Raw genomic sequence first — 19,492 nt, 5'->3', positions numbered from 1 at the left:
TGCTTTTTCATCCTCCGGTGACAGATAAGGAAACCAAAGTCAAGAGTAGTAAGGAAACTTGCATAGGGTCACACAACTGGCAAACCGTGGAGCTGGGATTTAAAACAGAGGGTCTAATTTCAGGGTCTGTACTGGAAACCTCTATGTTTTACTATCTTTTCTAGCTGGAAATTATTTGGGAAAAAACCCATATCTCTGGTTGCCTTCATTCTTCACCTCATGTGTTAACTCGCTTGATGTTCATGTGGCACAATTTTATTAACGACGTGAAATACTATTATTTTCTTCTCTGGCCGTCCAATGTGGCAAGCGGCTTGAGCCATATAATATTAATTGCGTTTATAATCTTAATGACAGCCAATCATTTTATAGCCCCTTTGGGTAGCAGTTGACTACAAAGTCTCTTGTTACACATTCAAAAGGACTCAGTGCCCTCCCTGTTCAAAGGCTGGGCTGGAGCCGCCACATCATTATTTCAGGGATTCCAACATGCCATTTCTATGGGAGCTATGGCTTGTGATGATTTACTGTAGCCATAGGTTAAAGTACATTGTGGTATCTTTCAATCATACAATAAAGTAATTATTGGAAAAAATATGACCCTGGAGACTAAGGAGCCACGTGGAATTTTTAGCCACATCACTGTCAAAAAGATCATTATTTAAACTATCACTTCCTCTTACTATGGGAGAAATTATGAAGAGAAAGATTATACTTCTGATTGGCAATTTTCTCAAAGAGTATTTTCTACCCCAGGCTCAATTTAAGATTTGCTCCCTGAAATTTCTGTGATTTCAAGGATACTCATCAACATGTATTTTTGTCATCCTTGTTTTAAGCTCCCACATTTCCATTATAAAAGATATCCCATGGAAATACTTAGATGAATATTTATCACATGTATTTTTTCCCATCACATTATCTCCCCACTCAAAGGTTTAGGCATGACTCCAGTCTTATCTACAAATTATAAATGAAATTTTTGGAAACATGACAGCTTTCTGGTTAACACGGACATGCAAAAGATGCTTCATGGATTCTTTTTTTTTTGGCCTGAAATGCTAAGCCAATTAGCTGGACTATTACCAGATTTCTATTTCTGGTTTTCACTATTAATGTTGATTATATTAATCACGTGGCTGCTGAGTCTTCGCTTTATTTTGTGTTGTTTCTAGGCACTGACTTGCCCTCTGAATCTGGCAGTGTGGCTCCTGTATACACACAGAACCTCCAAAAGAAATGTAACACCTTAAAAACCTTCTAATTCTTCATGTATTTCTTCATTTGTCTGTTTTCTGATGTACCATTTCCTAGCTATGCTCTGTCTTAGATATATATCAAAGAGACATAGCTTCAGCTGAATGGACCAAATAAAATGACCAATCTCTGTTTGCTGGGATCCTTTTTCTTTACTTTTGCTGTTTGGCCAGTTAATGAAATTTTGCTTTCTCTTATTCTTTTGTTTGTTTGTTTGTTTTTTCTTGTTTGGTGGCCCTGCAGAATATGGAGTTCCCCAGGCCAGGGATCAGATCAGATTTGCAGTTGTGACCTATGCCACAGCTGCGACAATGCCAGATCCTTAACCCACTGTGCCGGACTGGATATCGAAGCTGCGTCTTGGCACTGCAGAGATGCCACCACAGGTCACAGCAGGAGCTCTGCTCTCTTTTATTCTTAATTAATGGATAAACTAAGTGGATGTATAATATCTACTGATTCCAGGGGGGAAATGGCCCTCAACACTTGGCTGGAAGAGCCACCCATCTCCCTCTGTGTTTGGTCCCCTTGGATTAAAAGCTTAATTTTTGATTAGGTTGCGCCACTTCTGGTCTCTAGAAGCTCAGAGGACTTTGAATTTAGATAAGAGTCCTCTGCTTTTGGATGATCAGAGCTCATGTCAGAACTGAATGAAGTAAATCAGCTTTATGGCCCACATATAATGACTGACTTAGTTCCTGTTGTGAAATAATGAATTTAAGATTATTGTGACAGCCACATGGATTGAAATGTAAACTTCTGACTGCATCATGATTTTTTTAATGATCAAAAGCCTACTCGATTCTAATGGTCTTGATATTAGCTCATATGGCTACCAATGGTGTCTTCACTTTGGATCTCACTGGTCTGCGCTAAAGGAAGAGAATTTAGGCCCCAGAAGAAGCAGGCATACAAAGAAAAAGAGACTTTTCACTTTACTAGTTCTAGGGAAACAATAAAGCTAATAGAAGGAATGAAAAAAGATTATCTTTCTGTCTCACAGTTTGCATTGTGCAGCCTGCCAGGAATAAGAATTTTTAACACCATTTTCAGAGGGATCTAGCATCAAGTTCAAAAGAAGTCGGCCAGGAATTTCTGTTGTGGCTCAGCAGGTTAAGAACCCAACTAGTGTCCATGAGAATGCTGGTTCGACCCCTGGCCTCACTCAGTGGGTTAAAGGATCTGGTGTTGCTGTGAACTGCGGCGTAGGTTACAGATGTGGCTCAGTTCTGACGTTGCTGTGGCTCTGGCAAAGGCTGGTAGCTGCAGTTCCAACCCAGCCCCTAGTCCAGGAACTTCCATATGCTGCAGGTGTGGCCCTAAAAAGAAAAAAAAAAAAAAAAAGAAAAGAAGAAGAAGAAGTAGGTCATTAACTGGAGAGCGTTTAACCTTATGCATAGTCTAAGGATTAGATCTGAGAACTGGGTTTCCTGAAATGATAGTTTGGGGTTAGAAGATGCAAACTATTGCATTTGGAGTGGATAGGCAATGAAATCCTGCTGTACAGCACAGGGGACTGTATCTAATCACTTGTGATGGAACATGATGGAGGATAATGAGCAAAAAGGAATGTATATATGTATGTGTGACTGGGTCACTTTACTGCATAGCAGAAATTGATAGGACATTGTAAATCAACTATAACAAAAACAATTTTTTTTTTCATAGGTAAAACTTCTTAAAATAGTTGGGGCAGAGTTTGTAGCCTGGAAGGAAAGTGAGGATACTGATAATAGTAAAGGTATTTTCCCCACTAAAGACTCTTCTCACTTTCTAAAGTACTTAAGGCCAAAAAAAGTCACAGGCCTTAGGCATGTGTGCATTGCTATTGGTGAACCCTCTGACTGTATGTGGGCTCAAGCGATCCAGTTATAAACCTCAAATAGTCATGATATTTGGAGATTGCATACTCCCAGATATTTGAAAAGAAAGTTACACTATAATTCCTAAAAGGAAAGAAGACCTAGTTTATAAAATAGAAGATCAGAAACTCAGCCCTGGTGCTGAGAAATTGCCAGTGATTTGTTTGAGAATATGATACCATGGATTTTCAGACGCTGAGGTCACTATTCCAGTTCCTTTTTAACCTGGACAAACACGATTCCAACATTTATAGGTTCGTCCAGTGTAATGACTAAAATTGATTGCTGGATAAAGTACCTAGTAAATCTGTCACTAGGCAAAGTATATGTAGAAAATAAAAATAGAAGTTTGAGGCACTCTTTGGCTAATATAGGCAAAATATTCTCTTCTGAGGTGTGAGAGTTTTAATGTATGCGGAATTGTTCCGATTGTTATTAATTAAATGTATTGCATAATTACTAAGCTTTTGGTTTTACTCGAGAAGTCATGGTTGATTTCTTAAGAGAAACAGGGAGGCATTCGGGATATTTCTGGTAGAAATGCCAGCTATAATTACCATAGGCTTTGGGAATTTTTACAGGGAAGCTATATTCATTCTGTCCATTTCTAAATCATGTGATGTGTTTGGAGTCAATACAGGGTGAAAAAATGACAGCCTGCTTTCCAGAAAATTCTTTATATTTTTATCCTTGTTTCTTAAACATGAGCTACATGATCAAAATGGTATGAAACCCTGTTATCACCTCTATGCCTATAAATATCAAGGATGAGACAAAGCTAAGATAAACTATTCACTATTGCCGCCAAATCACAGTCACCTTCCTCCTTCCACCCTCTTTTTTTCTGCCTTCTGGGGAGAAACTCAAAGCACTGCCTGGGCAGGCCATGCAGTGCTAGCACCCTCAATCTGCAGTCTTCCAACTTTTTCTGTCTCCTTATAAGCAAGGCCAACACGAATGCTCTGGAGGGCCAAAGAACGTCATTCCTGTGGCATTTTGTCCATGTGCATTTTGGCCTCAATGTGGGCCCTTATCATAGTACTTAGAGGCTGTGCTCTCGTGAATCTTAAACATGGAGACTGCCATTCTCTTCCAAGAGTCTATTTCTTTGATGTTATTTTAAACGTTGGTTAGCTTTTGTTTCAAGCAGAACTGCAGGTAGAGAATGCATTCAAATGTCTGAAGAAAATATTCCTGATTTCTCTTCCTTGGGCAATTCTTGTTTTCACGGAAATCCCACCCCATATAAATGGTTTCTTTCTTTCCCTATGCCCACTATAACTATGCCCATCATAGTGAGAGCCTTCATTATCAGTCTCCTGTAATGTCATGTTCTGATGGTCTAGTTTCTTAGAAATAGAAATAGCTTCTTTTCACGAAAAGAGAAATCTCAGCTTGGAGTAACAGATTGCTTTCTCCCAGAATTGATAGGGGTGAGAATCTAACCCTTCCTGCTATTTATTTAACCAAATCTGGTGAATAATGCATTCTTACTCTATTTGTGTTTGTCCTCCCCCCCCCCCCAGGTCAAAGAGTTCTACTCTTATCAAAATGAACCACCAGCCATACAGAATCTCAAGAGAGGCTTGGCCAGCCTCTTTCAGATGCAGTTAAGCTCTGGGACCACCAACGAGGTACTTACTAATATTATTAAGGATCCAGAACCTGTTTGTCAATAGAGTTACCAAAATTGCTCATATGGACTTCTATTTGTGGAAATTCAGTTAAAAAAAAGTTATCTCTATAGTAATGCTCAGAAAAGGAGAGTGGGCTGGTCCCCTGGTTTATGTATGAAACAAATTGCTATTTATCCTAACTTGTATTCGAATACAGAGTAAAGGGAATTAGAATCAGTTATACTCAGCAGACCTATAGAATGACTGAATGGTAGAGATGCAAAAATCCTTGGAGAGCATTCCAGTGGCATCACTGTGCATCACTATGCCTTAGGAAGTTTATTAAAAATATAAATGAGTTCCCATCATGGCACAGCAGAAACGAATCCGACTAGGAACCATGAGGCTGCGGGTTTGATCCCTGGCCTTGCTCAGTGGGTTAACGATCCGGTGTTGCCCTGAGCTGTGGTGTAGGTTGCAGATGTGGCTCAGATCCGGCATTGCTGTGGCTCTGGCTTAGGCCAGCAGCAACAGCTCCCATTAGACCCCTAGCCTGGGAACCTCCATATGCCGCAGGTGTGACTCTAAAAAGACAAAAGACAAAATAGATAGATAGATAGATAGATAGACAGACAGACAGACAGACAGACAGATTCCGTAGATTTACTGCAGATATTCTGATTCAGTAGATTAGCATCTATATTTTAATAGTTTTATCAGCTAATGCAGATGCACCATCAGTTTGAGGAACCACTCATTGTAAACCCCCTTCATTTCATGAATAAAGAAACTGAGATTAAACCAGAGAAGATAAGTGGCTCTCCTGGTATCACACCTGGAGTCAAAAGCAACACTGAATCCAAACTTACTTGTCTAAGTATAGCCAGTGTAGGTGAGAAAATCTGATGACAGGGCTGGGCCAAGGGAACACTGGTTAGCTTGTTAGAATGGAAATTGGGTATAGTGCTTGTAGCGGCCAGAGGAAAGGCTCAGGAAACCGAGTCTGTGCTGGATACATTGGCCTACATTCAAATTGTTTTTTTGTTTTTTTGCCTTTTAGGGCTGCACTTGTGGCATATGGAGGTTCCCAGGCTAGGGGTGGAATCAGAGCTACAGCTGCTGGCCTAAGCCAGAGCCACAGCAACACAGGATCTTATCCGCATCTGTTACCTACACCACAGCTCACCACAATGCTGAATCCTTAACCCACTGAGCAAGGCCAGGGATCGAACCCGCAACCTCATGGTTCCTAATCAGATTCATTTCTACTGCGCCATGACAGGAACACCTCAAATTGTTGGTATGACTTATGATGAGTTGAATTAATCCCACACGTTTTTTAAAGATTTCTAATCACACTCGGTTGGTCAACACGCACGTGCACGCACATGCACATGCAGCCTACACACAGTGCCATAAAAGTCACCTCTTCTTGCTACATAATTAGAGGTTTTGACTGTGACCGGGACATTTGTCCAATTCCTATTAAACACTAAAGAGAAATAGGAAATCCTTTATTGTTTCTAGGGCAATAAGAAGGTGCTCATAAGACTCAAAGAAGACAAAAAAGAATTCACATGCTACAGGAAACACTGAATTTTTTCTGTCATCTTATCCTGTCCTCCTGGACAAAAAGGCAGTCCCCCATGACATATTAGGACCCCAGTTTTCAAGCCACTTCCCACTGGAATTCAAATGGTCTATGTGAGAATTCCAAACATTATATGTTTTGCTTTTCCTTTTAGGTAGATATCTCAGGGGATTGTAAAGTGACCTACCAGGCTCATCAAGACAAAGTGACCAAAATTAAGGCCTTGGATTCATGTACAATAGAGAGGTCTGGATTCACAACCCGAAATCAGGTATGCTCGCTCTCACTATCTTTAAGGCAATTAAATAATTACAGTTTATAAAGATTAATTAAAAATAATAGATGAGTAAGTTCCAAAGTAATTTCGGAACATATATAATTTGGGAACGGGCATAGTTTTATGCAAGATGAAATGAATAGGTTTATTTTTAATATATTGTAGGTTTGGGTGACGGGGGAGGGTGTGCGGGGGAAGCTCTCGTGACGAGGGAAAGATAATGTGCTATTTGGTTTGACTCAGAGATAAAAAGCTGATTGCTCATACATATTGATGTATTTATTTAGGTCCTGGGTGTCACCTCGAAAGCCACGTCTGTCACTACCTATAAGATAGAAGACAGCTTTGTTGTAGCTGTGCTTGCAGAAGAGATACATGCTTTGAGGCTGAATTTTCTACAAACAATTGCAGGCAAAATAGTATCGAAGTAAGACAATACCAAAATTTAAATTTTCTTGACCGTCCTTTGATATACTATTACACTTGGTTTAATGCATATATATATATATATAGTACTTCCTTGTTTTGACTGCGAGCTCCTTGAAAACAAAGATTATGTCTTATTCATCTTTATTTTTCGTATTATCTACAATTAAGCATAAGATGTAAAATACTTAATGTTGTAAAATAGAAATTCATTCAAATCAATTGTTTGTGAATAGAATTTAAATTTTGCAAAGGCAAACCAGATGATTCATTTTGGTCTGTTTTCTAATTTCTTTGTCAAATGATTTTAATATCAAGGTTAAAAAATAGTGGCATTTCTGTGTTTTCTCAAGATTGTTTTTTTTGTTTTTGTTGTTGTTGTCTTTCTAGGCCCGCACCCATGGCGTATGGAAGTTCTCACACTAGGGGTTGAATTGGAGCTACTGCTGCTGGCCTATGCCACAGCCACAGCAATGCCAGCTCCGAGCCGCATCTGCAACCTACACCACAGCTCACAGCAATGCCAGATCCTTAACCCACTGAGTGGGGCCAGGGATCAAACCTGCATCCTCATGGATACTAGTTGGGTTTGTTACCACTGAGCCACTACGAGAACTCCTTGTTATTGCTAATAAACACAAAAAAATTCCATGGTAAAATGACGTGACAGCTTTTGATGTGATTTATAGTACTTACATATTCAAGCCTGTTGTTTCAATTTGAGAAATTTTCTCTGGTCAGAATAGTTCTTACAGGCTTTAGAACTAGAATTTCAAAACTAAGAGCATGTATTGTTTTCAGATTTTAATTTAGAAGAAGAACATTTTCTAGCATTAAATGTAAATTTTGTCTTACGCCATTGTTTTTCCAATGTTTCAGCTAAAGTAGCCTTAATGTCAAAGGTGAATGGTGGCCACATCTTAGAAGCGCCCCAGACCATACATGCTTGAAATTTTATTGAAGTCTCATCTGGAGTAGAATTCTGCATTCTACTTTGTACTGTATCTCTATTATTTTCATATCTTTTCGTATAAGATTAATATTTTTAATGACTTAGGCTTATCAGGTATCCATTGCTCTATAACCACGGCAAATTTAGTGGCGTAAAAAGCAGCAGTCATTTTCCTACTCTCTCTCCTAATTCTGGGGCTTGCCTTGGTCCCGCTAGGCATGCCTTGCTTGGTGTCTGTTATGCAGTTGCAGACAGTCACTGAGCAGAGGTGGTTCAAAGGCTACTTCCTCACCTACTTGGGGTCTGGGCTGAGAGACTCAGACTACTAAGGTTCCTCTTGCATCTCTCTGTATCTCCATGTGGTCTGTCAACCTGGCAGTTTCAGGTAGCCAGACTTCTTACATGGCAGCGCCAGTCTCCAAAGTATGTACCACCAGATGAAAGCCGAATTCCCTTTTGTGACAGTCTCACAAGCCACATATTGAAATTTCTGCTGTCCTCTATGAGTCAAGGCAGTCAGAATCCTGCCCAGGTTCAAGGAAAGGGATATACATGCTACACCTTAAAGAGCCAAGGTTCTGAAAGAGCATATCAGACAAAACTATTATTGAGGTCATTTTTGGAAAACACAATTTTCTAATTGGCTTAGTTAATAAGTAACACATAGTCGTGTAAACGATACCATTTTCAGAGAGCTGGGCTAAATCCAAAAGAAGTGACATCTCATATCTTGTTTAGCGTCCAGGCAATTTTTCTTTCCTGTAGTCTCCTGTCATAATATTTTGAAAATCCAGACTGCAATTTTCAAATCTTTGAATAAAATTGTTGCTCCAACAAGATTTTTATAATCATCTTGAGGTTTCTGTTATTGCTGGAGATAATCACAGTTTGAAAGACATGTTCTTACAGAATTTGAATCAATTGGTATCTTGTTTGCCAAAATAATGACACTTAGTAGCTTGTTCACATGAAAGAATGCTGCTTAATATGATATTTCTCTTCCTTGTTATGCAGGCAGAAATTAGAGCTGAAGACAACAGAAGCAGGCCCCAGACTGAAGTCTGGGAAGCAGGTTGCCGCCATCATTAAAGCAGTTGATTCTAAGTACACGGCCATCCCCATTGTGGGCCAAGTCTTCCAGAGCGAGTGCAAAGGATGCTCTTCTGTAAGTGTGGGCAACTGCGTTGTGTGGCCACACATGGGAATAGTCATGGCTTAAAATCCTGTCTTCCTTTTGTCTCCAATGGAAGCATCAGTTAATCTTGCGAGAAAAGTTTACAAAGAACTACCAACCACACCACCACTGAGTTGTAGTGACAGTAACCTACTAATATGCTCCAAAGATGATGGGTAATACAATAGCAATCAACAAATGATTACCATCCACTCATTTTAAAGAAAAAAATGTTAGGACTTAAGGACAGCTTCTCCATGGCGGCTTTTAGAATGCAGGGGGCATAAGGACCTAGTGAAGTTAAGGGGAAGCAGATGGACAAAGCTGAACCCTGAAAGTTCTGCCATGTGGTAGTAATATATCCACAGGTGAAATGCTTCACTGAGCTCAGTGTTCTGAGAAGAGTTTTGAGGACTAAAAAAGGATACCAAGCCCTTTGCCTAGATTAGGAACACTTACTTACCACACCCCAGCCTCCCCTGTAATTACAGCCAGAAATGAGATATACCATCCCCAAGGCAAAGTGTAGATCATCTTGTAGCATTTTTAATCCAACAAAAAGATATTTCATTTACTGCGTGAATCAGATGTGATATATGACCACAGAAATGACTCTGGGTTCCAGCATTTCCTAATACTTAACCTCTTCTCAGGAGGGCAAACTCTTGGCTTCATGCTCTGTTTGTAGCTACCAGAAGATGCTCTTCCCTTAGATATTATTAGTGTTTCGAAAAGTAGAATCATCAAAAACTAATACCATAATCTGCTTAAAGTGCAAAGCACTAATTCCTTACTAGTTTCTTAAATACACCAAAACAGAATTAAAGGAAAAAGGAAAATGACACAAAAAGTCATCATTCTCAAACTTTTTCTTTTGTTTTTCTTCCATAAATCATCAAATGATATCAAGCATTTTTTTCTGACCACACCGCTATGAGGCTAGAAGTCCAGTGTAACTTTCTAAGGTCATATGAGATGGAAATTATTTAGCAAAGATGAAACCAAACCAATCATCTTTTCTAATGCTGTTAATTTCTCCTCCCACCATTATCAAACATTATGAGCCATCTAAGATTTTTCATAAGTATTTCTTCCTTATTGTAGGAAAGGTTTATGTCTTTGAGGAACTGGCTTTTCCAACTTCAGTTTAATGTCACCATTGCAACCATTTAAAGAAAAAAATGACTTCACATGGACATGTCCTCTGCCCTCAGAAATGACCCACTAAGTCTTTAGCTAAATTGCAACTGGAATTTTGGTTTGGGATATCAATCCTCTTAAGATTAGACAACCAAAAGAGACTTGAAAAATAGCAAGATATGTGCTTGTTGCTTATGAGAAGGAATATATAACCTAAAAACTGGTAGCATGCTCAGTACCCAGAGTGATGCAGTTGGAGGTCATTAATGGGGTTTAACACATTTTTTACAACTAGGAGAAAAGTGGTAAACTATGAAAAACAAGTTTTTAGCCTATTTCTAAATCAAAAGCTGTCATTAATTGGAACTATTCACTATTTCTAAAAGCACAGTAACACAACAATAGTGCATGTGAGAATTACCTGTATCTAAATACTACTCTACTTAACAGATACATGTAATGAAGAGTTCAGACCTCAGTAATGTGTTACTGTTTACTATTGTTTGCATTTCATGCAGACAATAAAATAAAGAGAATAGGGAGTTCAAGTTATTGCAAAAATTGATTTTCAGTAAGGTTCCCATATATAAGAAACCTGACACAGTTCTTCAGCAGTTCTGACTTTTTTCCCTCCAAAATATCCTGTTGTTAATGAAAATTCTGCAGAATTTCACTATAGTAGTCAGGGCCTGGCCTCAGATAAAATTCCCTACGTGTAACCATGGAATGACCTATATGCCAGAGGCTTGAGGTCATTTGAGCTAAGTACCAATAGCCAAAAACAGTCTTCCTATGGAGGAGTTGTACTTAGGGTGAGCAGGCCTCTATATGTGCCTGTACCAGTCACAGAAGTGTGGTACTGGCAGGGGACAATCGGGTGTATTGAGGTAAGATCTAAAAAGCTTCTTTTGCTGGTCAGATACAAGGGAAATTTTATTTCTGGAAAGACCATCCGTTGTCAGTGTGGATGTTCAGAATTATGAATGTGGTGTGGGCCTGTGGCCATGTTTGCAGCTCTCCCAGCACTGGCAGTCGGTCAGAAAACACCTGCAGCCTGACAACCTCTCCAAGACGGAGGCTGTCAGAAGCTTCCTGACCTTCATTCAGCACCTCAGGATGGCAAAGAAAGAAGAGATCCTCCAAATCCTAAAGGCTGAAAACAAGGACATACTGTAAGTTCCCTGAATATTGTGTGGGGTGGTCTGTAGGAAAGCATTTCTGGGTGATTGGGGTTTTTTTTCTTTTTCCTTTTCTTTTTAGGGCTGAACCTGTGGCATATGGAAGTTCCCAGGCTCGGGGTCGAATCGGAGCTGCAGCTGCCAGCCCACACCACAGCAACGCCAGATCCAAGCCGTATGTGCAACCCACACCACATTTCATGGCAACGCCAGATCCTTAACCCACTGAGCCAGGCCAGGGATCGAACCTGCATCCTCATGGATACTAGTGGGGTTCTTAACCTACTGTGCCATGATGGGAACTCCACTGGGCTATTTTTATTAAGCAAGTAAAATCCCTTTTTATTAACTACCTCACCTTCAGATCACTGGTTTCGTTCTTTTGCATTTTCATTGAACAGTTATATACCATAATGCAGTAATTTAATGGTTACTTGACCAGAAATGCAATAACAAGTTTTCAGCGGTGACTCAGAGTGAAACTTTTTTTGTGGGGGGAGGTTCTGAGTTGAAATCAGGTATAGATTGGTGCATAGATAGGGAGGGCCAGGGCTTCATTGTGGCACCATGGTGCACTTGCAGCCTCATCTTCAGGAAATTGAGTTCTTGGAGCTGTTAATTTATACTTGGAAAGATTTCAGAGTTGATTATAAAAATGAACAGAAAAGTATGTTTTTTTAATTGAAATTATGCTTTCATTCAAAATCCAGTGCTCATCTGCATGAAAGCTAGGTTTTAAAAAGAAAATTGAGAACAGAGGTGAAGAAGGATCCAGAGAAAAGAAACATGTACAGCATTTGAATATTCGATGAAAGGGTGCTTCATTTTATATCCATTACAAAGCTGACTTAGTTCTCAAATGTACTTTGTAAATACAAATACACTTTGTAAATACAAGTGTTTTGGTCTATAATACAAAATTTGTAACTACAAATTCACCTATTTGATGCTAATTAACCAAGTTGATGATATAGAACATGGCTCGATTAATTTGACAAACAGTAGAATCTAGCCATTAAGGTAATCAAAAGTTGAAAGCGACCAACTTACACATACACACACACACACAACAGTAGTCACTGAGTTCAAAGGACTCAGTTACCCAAGAAGAAGAGTATTTAGATTTTTTTCCTAAGAAGTCTGTTTATTTTTGATTATATTTGTTATTTACCTGCCTTAAGGATAATAAACAATTGATATGAATTCTATATGACTAACCAAAATTTAGTTGGGTACTCTCTTCAAATAAATGTTTAAACCAGAAGTTGATATATATGCAAAATCATAAATTCTCAGACTCTGTTTTAATGGTAGAACTTAAGAATGTAGTTTAGGGTGACTTGACTTTATATCAAAAACAAAAATATTGATAAGAATTGTGCAGGAGTTCCCGTCGTGGCGCAGTGGTTAATGAATCCAACTAGGAACCATGAGGTTGCGGGTTTGATCCCTGGCCTTGCTCAGTGGGTTAACGATCCGGCGTTGCCGTGAGCTGTGGTGTAGGTCACAGACGCAGCTCGGATCCCACATTGCTGTGGCTCTGGCGTAGGCCAGTGGCTATAGCTCCGATTAGACCCCTAGTCTGGGAACCTCAATATGCCACAGGAAGTGGCCCTAGAAAAGGCAAAAAGACCAAAAAAAAAAGTGTGAAAATTAGCTGCTAATTTTAAAATCTTAAGGTGGCAATAACTTGTATGATTGATTGCATGATGTATTTTCTAAATCAGTTTATTTACACAATATTGTACCATATCATAGGTAATACACATGTAACATAGTGTAGTAAAAAAGATAAAAGAGGACTGAAATCAGAAGACGTAGTTTTTAGTTCTGACTTCCAACAGCATATAAATTTTAAGCAAGTTAGTTACATTTTACTTCCCTGAGCCTCACTTTCAACATCTGTAAAATACAGAGAATAATTCCTTCTATTTATTGTAGGATAGTGAAAGTCAGGATGATGGAACATTTTCCAGAGTGTTTATTATGTTTATCCCATAATTGGCAGAATATTAACAAGCCACGAGGAAAGGATTCTGCAAGAAACTGAGTTTGAAAAACACTGAAGGAAACCCAATCAAATAGTTGTCTTTGCTGCAGAAATATTCAGCTTCTTTAATCTGATAATATTATGCATGTTTCCTTAAACATATTTTAAACTTCCATAACCTTGAAAATCCCTTTTCTTAAAGCATTCAGCAGGACTGGTGTTGCCTGAAAAATACTTTGGCGAACTCTGATTGTAATTAAAAGACTGTGTTCTCCAGAGTTCCTGAAAAACCTGAGTTCCAATCCTAGCTATACATTTACCAGCTTCAGGACCTTGAACAAGTGACTCAATGAGTCTATTTCCTCATATGTAAGGGGGAATGTTAGTATTATACTGACAGAGATGTTCGGTGAGGTGACGGTATTAATAATAGCATATATTTATTGAGCATTTACAATGTGCCAAACACTATTCTAAGTATTTTACATAGATTATGTAATTTAATCCTCCCAGCAATCCTAAAATAACTACTGCTATTAGCCCCATGTTACAGGTGAAGAAATTAAAACAAAAAGAGGTTGCATCACATACCTAAAATTTCTAGTGCAGTGTTTGCATAGTAGACTTAATAAGAATCATCTCTCTCAGTCTCTGCTTATTAATTCACCAGGGTTTTTGTTAGGTTCAAAATGGTATAATGCAATAATCGTTTTTTTAAGTATAGTGCATTAAACACATGTACGATTTGTTTATGTGGCTGTGGAATAAAATATTTACATGCATAATATATTCATTAGTGTGACAGCTAGTTTCAGTCATGTTATCCCAGACTCGGCCAACCAAAGATTCTTGATGAGTAGAACATGTAACCAACACTTTTCTGTAGGAGTCCCACTCTGTTCACAACTAATCATTGTAGTTGGACTTGAACTATACCCTGGTGTTTTTTATTTTTTTAAAAAATGAGCAAAAACTTTTCTCTTAGATATAAATGAAGTTAAAAGAATGTCCCATCTTTCCTTAAATAGTACTGCCCTAGTTAAGCTACACATTTGAGAAATGTATATATTTGCAAAGCTAATTAGAGAAAGAATCGATTTGGGGGGACTGTAGCTTTCCTATATTACTCATATAGAAAAGAATGTAAATCTAATTTATATAATATTAGTTATATAATTTTGTTTAAAAACCTCCAAATTATATTTAGATTAGGCCAATATAGTAAAATTAATTTGCTTATTCTGAGTTACACTGAGTGTGAAAGAGGGGAGTTAAGCGAGAGATTAAAAATAAAATGGGGAGGGTCTTTTGGAGAAAAGTCATTCATTTTTCTTTTGTTTAAATACAAAAATTTTCAATTCTTTAGGAAACGCAGACCAGTGGAGTCTATAAATTGTAGCAGTTTTCAATAATTTCTGAGGTACCCGCAACACTGATGTCCATGGTAATGCCTTTGTTATAGACCTCAGCTCGTGGATGCTGTCACCTCTGCTCAGACCCCAGACTCACTGGATGCCATTTTGGACTTTCTGGACTTCAAAAGTGACAGCAATATTATCCTCCAGGAGAGGTTTCTCTATGCTTGTGGTTTTGCTTCCCATCCAGATGAAGAACTCCTGAGAGCCCTCATTGTAAGTCAAACGGACCCTGGCATCTAAGCAGTAATTAAAGGTTGCTAGTGTCAGAATGAAGAAGGCTGAAAGTAGAGCCTTCTGATTATTCACGTTCAAATTCTATTGGATTATATTTGATCCATTCATCATTAACTGTACTGTACATTATTTCACATAGTATGTTCTTTGCAATTCCTCTGAGTAACATAAGCTATATGAAAATTTAAAGATTGTGTTTATCTATCACATAATGTGACATAGGACAAAATTTCAGAGGGGAGAAGTATTGGTAATGCTTCAGAATTTGATTTTTAAAAGATTTATTTTAACTTCAAAAAACTTCATGGTATTTAATATACAGTACATTGGATATAATTAAATCATACATACAAGATGTAATTATTCTGATATTAAACAATTATATTGGAAGCAAAAGGTAGAGTTCTCTTGGTTGCAAGATTTAAAAACAAAAAGTGCCCTTATCCACTTATGATTTAGAGGAAAAGTTTACAATCTTTTTGGAAAATCTTTGGGGAAGATCTTTTTCTCAGGCTAGGGGTTGAATTAGAGCTACAGCTGTCGGCCTACACCACAGCCACAGCCAAGCCAGATCTGAGAACCTACACCACAGCTCATGGGAATGCGGATCCTTAACCCACTGAGTGGGGCCAGAGGTAGAACGAACATACATCCTGATGGATACTAGCAGGGTTTGTTTCCACTAAGCCATAATGGAAACTCCAAGGCAAATCTAATTTGAAAATCTGATAAAACCAATGAAGCCCCTCATTACCCATACATAAAATTTTACAGGCCATTTTTTGATTCACTGACCAATGAACCCAATCCATAAACCTCTTGGGAGTGCCCAGAGCAGACCTGGAAAGATCCGTTCAATGCTAGACAGTGAATCTGTAAGTGTCCCCAAAGCAAAATTCGGATTTTGCAATCCAGGAACATAAAAACGATTTCCTTAGGCTTTGGCTACTTCATTTCTTAGCTAGAAATATCCCTTAGAAGTTTTTTAATGTTTTGGTAATCTCTTTTATTCCTGTTTGGCTAATAGAGTAAGTTCAAAGGTTCCTTTGGGAGCAACGACATCAGAGAATCCGTTATGATCATCATTGGGGCCCTTGTTAGGAAGCTGTGCCAGAACGAAGGCTGCAAACTCAAAGTAAGTGCAAATCCAGTCTCATGTGTTGCATTTCTAGTTCTAGGCCATCCTTTTTAACACTCGCCATGCTACCCACCACTGCTACACCTAATCCCCCTCCCCCGACTCTGCTTTTTCCATTTAACATATGTCATAATTCAGTTTTTATTATGCTTATTCTTTATTTTTGTATCCCACTGAAATGGAATTTCTATGCAAACCAGGACCTTTATTCCATACCAGCTGCTTAAAATGGTGCCTGGGACATAGATAATGTTTAATAAATATTTGCTAAAGTGAATCGTCTCTCAATCCCCCATCCATATATATTTATTGAATGCTCACCATCTACTCAGCTTTGAATGATGTGTATGATAAAGTTCTTGTTCTTAAAAAAATATCAGACTCTAGGGCCACGTCCTAGAGCACACTGCTCCCTATTCTAAGTGTGGTTTGCAGTTTTGTGTTTTGATGGTGGATATTTCGTTACTTTTAATTACTTCAGAACTTTACATTTCCGTTTCAATTTCATTTTCTCAAAGCTTCTGCCTGAGTGGACTATCAGTTGTAACATCTTTCTTATTAAAGTTAAACAAACCCCTCACTTTGTAAGCATAACTAAGTATGGAAAATCTAAATGGATTAATCTCCAACACAGCTCATTTTTCTAAAACACAAATGGATTAAAGATGTTAAATAAACAAAAATATAGTCTTTTTTCATCCACATTTATTAAGTAGTCAGCTTTGTCAGCAATTTGCTTCTTTTTCCAAAAGACATCACTATATTATTTTGCTTACTGAGTGCTTGCTGTTAAAAAGAGAGTATCTTGAAACCAAATAGTTCCAAAAGAGGCGACGCACAACTAGAATATAAACTAAGTATGCAAAAGGTCACTAAGAAAACAATGGCATTGAAAATGTCTGGGTATCTGCTTATTACATTCTGGCAAAAATCAAATTTGTATGGTTTTTATGATATCAAAGAACTATGACTTCTTATATTTTTCAATTTTCATAATTATTTGAGTAGCTGGTTCACTTTAGAAATCACATTTCAAATGTCTTGGCTAAATCCAAAACTCGCATATAAAAAACTCCATTCAGCTGTATTTAATGAATGTTTACTCTCTGCTAGGCATGATGCTATTCCTTAATATAAAGATACATAAAATTTTCTGCTACCCTCAAAGAACTCCTAATTGTTTATCAAATGCAAATGACAAACAATAATATTGAAATATAAAAAGAGTGCTCTGAGAATACTGCAGAAGACGCAATGAACTACTCTGGGGTTGGTGGGGAAGATGTCACCAAAACAATAATATTAAATAGCATTGCCCAGGAGAGTCTTTTGGGTGAAGAGAGAGTTTTGTGGAATAAAGGACATTCTAGGAGAAATACAGTAACGTATAAAAAGGCCCAAACTCAAAGTGGGCCTGGCGTGCTTGAGAACAGTGAGAAATTCCGTGGGGCTGGAGCACAAAATATGTATGTTTGTAGGGCAGATGTGTAGGAGTGGCAATGCAGGAAAGAAGGGAAGGGAGAAGAGAGGTAGGCTGGATCTTTATTAATGACAAGCTAAGGAGTCTGGCCTTCATTCTCTAGAGAAAATGGAGAATAATGTGGGTTTTAGGTGGTGAATGACACCCTCGGGATTTTTTTTACTTAGAAGGAAGCAAAATGGTAAATGGACTGTGTGTCAGCTGCATCAGGGCTGGTGAGATCGGATCAGAAGTGTTTGCAACAACCTGGGCAAGAATTAATAAAGGGCTGAATTAATGTAGGTGCAGTATGGGGAGAGAAGGAGACAGATTCAAGAGCAATTTAGGAGGCAGAACCAATAGTATTTCGTGACTGATGGGATGTGGGGAATGAAAAAGATGTGGAGATCCAGATGACTATTAAGCTTCCAGGTTAGGATACGAGATGTATGGTGATATAAACCACCGAAGCAAACTTACTATAGAACCTGGTTTGGGGGTGGGAGGAAGGTAGGGCTATTCATTTGTTTTGGCCATGTCTGAAAACCTTTGGGCCACCAGGTGAGTTGTCCAACAGGTAGATGGCCACACCCATCTGCAGCCCAGAAAAGGTGCTGGACTGAAACCTTGGGAGAAAATGGTATTACCCAAGGGAGGCATATAGCATGAGAAGGAAACGAAACAAAGGATTACATTTGAAGTTCTTCTGATAAGAGATCACCCTAGTTATATCACATCTTTAAATGGACCTTGGAGGTAGCTGTAAACTATCCACATTCATTATCACTGCCATTCAATTTTGTTAATATTCTTGGGCAACTTTAAAAAAAATGCATCTTCGGAGATAATGAGACTTGGCCGCCAGATGGACTATAGTAAATATTCAATTTTTCTTTTCAACGTTCTGTTGTGAAATACTCATCTGCCTTTTGCCCAAATCAAAGATATCCAGGTAGAACGATTCTATTCTTTTATGCATTCTAATTACAAGTTTAAGGTGTCTACTGGGCACACAATACATATATTGCCCCCAAAGTACCTGCCATCCTATCAAGTGCTTTTCAGCATTCAGTCGCATGAAAGTTACTGTCCTAAGACAGTCCAAATGGCAGTTAGGCAAGGTCACAATGAGTACTAAAACCTTATTTCTTTTTTTGATTTGTTTTCGCTTACATTTTGACCTCCCTGCATCTTTTTTTTTTTTTTTTTTTTTTACAAATTTATGTCTGAAAAAATTCAAGCTATGGAAAAGTGGTGAGAATAGCACAATTACATGAACATTTGTATACTCACTTCTTCTAGATTTGCCAATTGTAAACTTAGGGTCATATTCGCATACTGATTCCATTTTATTTCATTTTGGTGAATGCTTTGAGAGTGAGTTGCAGACATCTGACATTTTATCCTTAAAGACTTTTTACTCATTGCTAGAGTGCCATTGCACCTCAGCTCTTGCAATGGGCAACATACCTATATTTATTAAATTGTGAGTTCATACTACTACCTCTAATTCTAATCCAGTACTGCAGAGGTTCTTTCTCTCCTTCCACCGTTCCATAATTCTATCTTCCTTCTCCCACAGTGAGAACACTGGTTCTCAAGAACATCAGTGTAATGCTTCATTTGCTCAATCCTAAAATACGTGCAAAATAGTTTCATTATTGCAATACCAAAATCACTACAAAAAATAAACAGATCTAAATAAGTGGAAGACTTCAGCACAGTCTTTTTGTCCTTAGACTGTATTTCGTTAAAGGTATAGAGTCAGAGCCCTATGGTC

The 19,492-nt window shown here is 38.3% G+C and overlaps 1 protein-coding gene across 1 annotated transcript in view; it reads left to right on the top strand.

The window, feature by feature from the left end:
* The window catches only part of MTTP (microsomal triglyceride transfer protein), a 50,216-nt gene that overhangs the window by 11,868 nt on the left and 18,856 nt on the right, over nucleotides 1-19,492 (top strand). The window contains exons 4-10 of the mRNA XM_047798852.1: nucleotides 4,646-4,753; nucleotides 6,481-6,597; nucleotides 6,891-7,030; nucleotides 8,996-9,146; nucleotides 11,310-11,467; nucleotides 14,926-15,094; nucleotides 16,143-16,250. Of these exons, the coding sequence (XP_047654808.1) occupies nucleotides 4,646-4,753; nucleotides 6,481-6,597; nucleotides 6,891-7,030; nucleotides 8,996-9,146; nucleotides 11,310-11,467; nucleotides 14,926-15,094; nucleotides 16,143-16,250 (951 nt within the window). The remainder of the gene's footprint in view (nucleotides 1-4,645; nucleotides 4,754-6,480; nucleotides 6,598-6,890; nucleotides 7,031-8,995; nucleotides 9,147-11,309; nucleotides 11,468-14,925; nucleotides 15,095-16,142; nucleotides 16,251-19,492) is intronic.

This window comes from Phacochoerus africanus, chromosome 10, assembly GCF_016906955.1.
Source record: "Phacochoerus africanus isolate WHEZ1 chromosome 10, ROS_Pafr_v1, whole genome shotgun sequence".
Taxonomy (NCBI): Eukaryota; Metazoa; Chordata; class Mammalia; order Artiodactyla; family Suidae; genus Phacochoerus; species Phacochoerus africanus.
The sequence above is the reverse complement of the archived record's forward strand: the minus strand, read 5'-3'. Positions and strand labels throughout refer to the sequence as shown.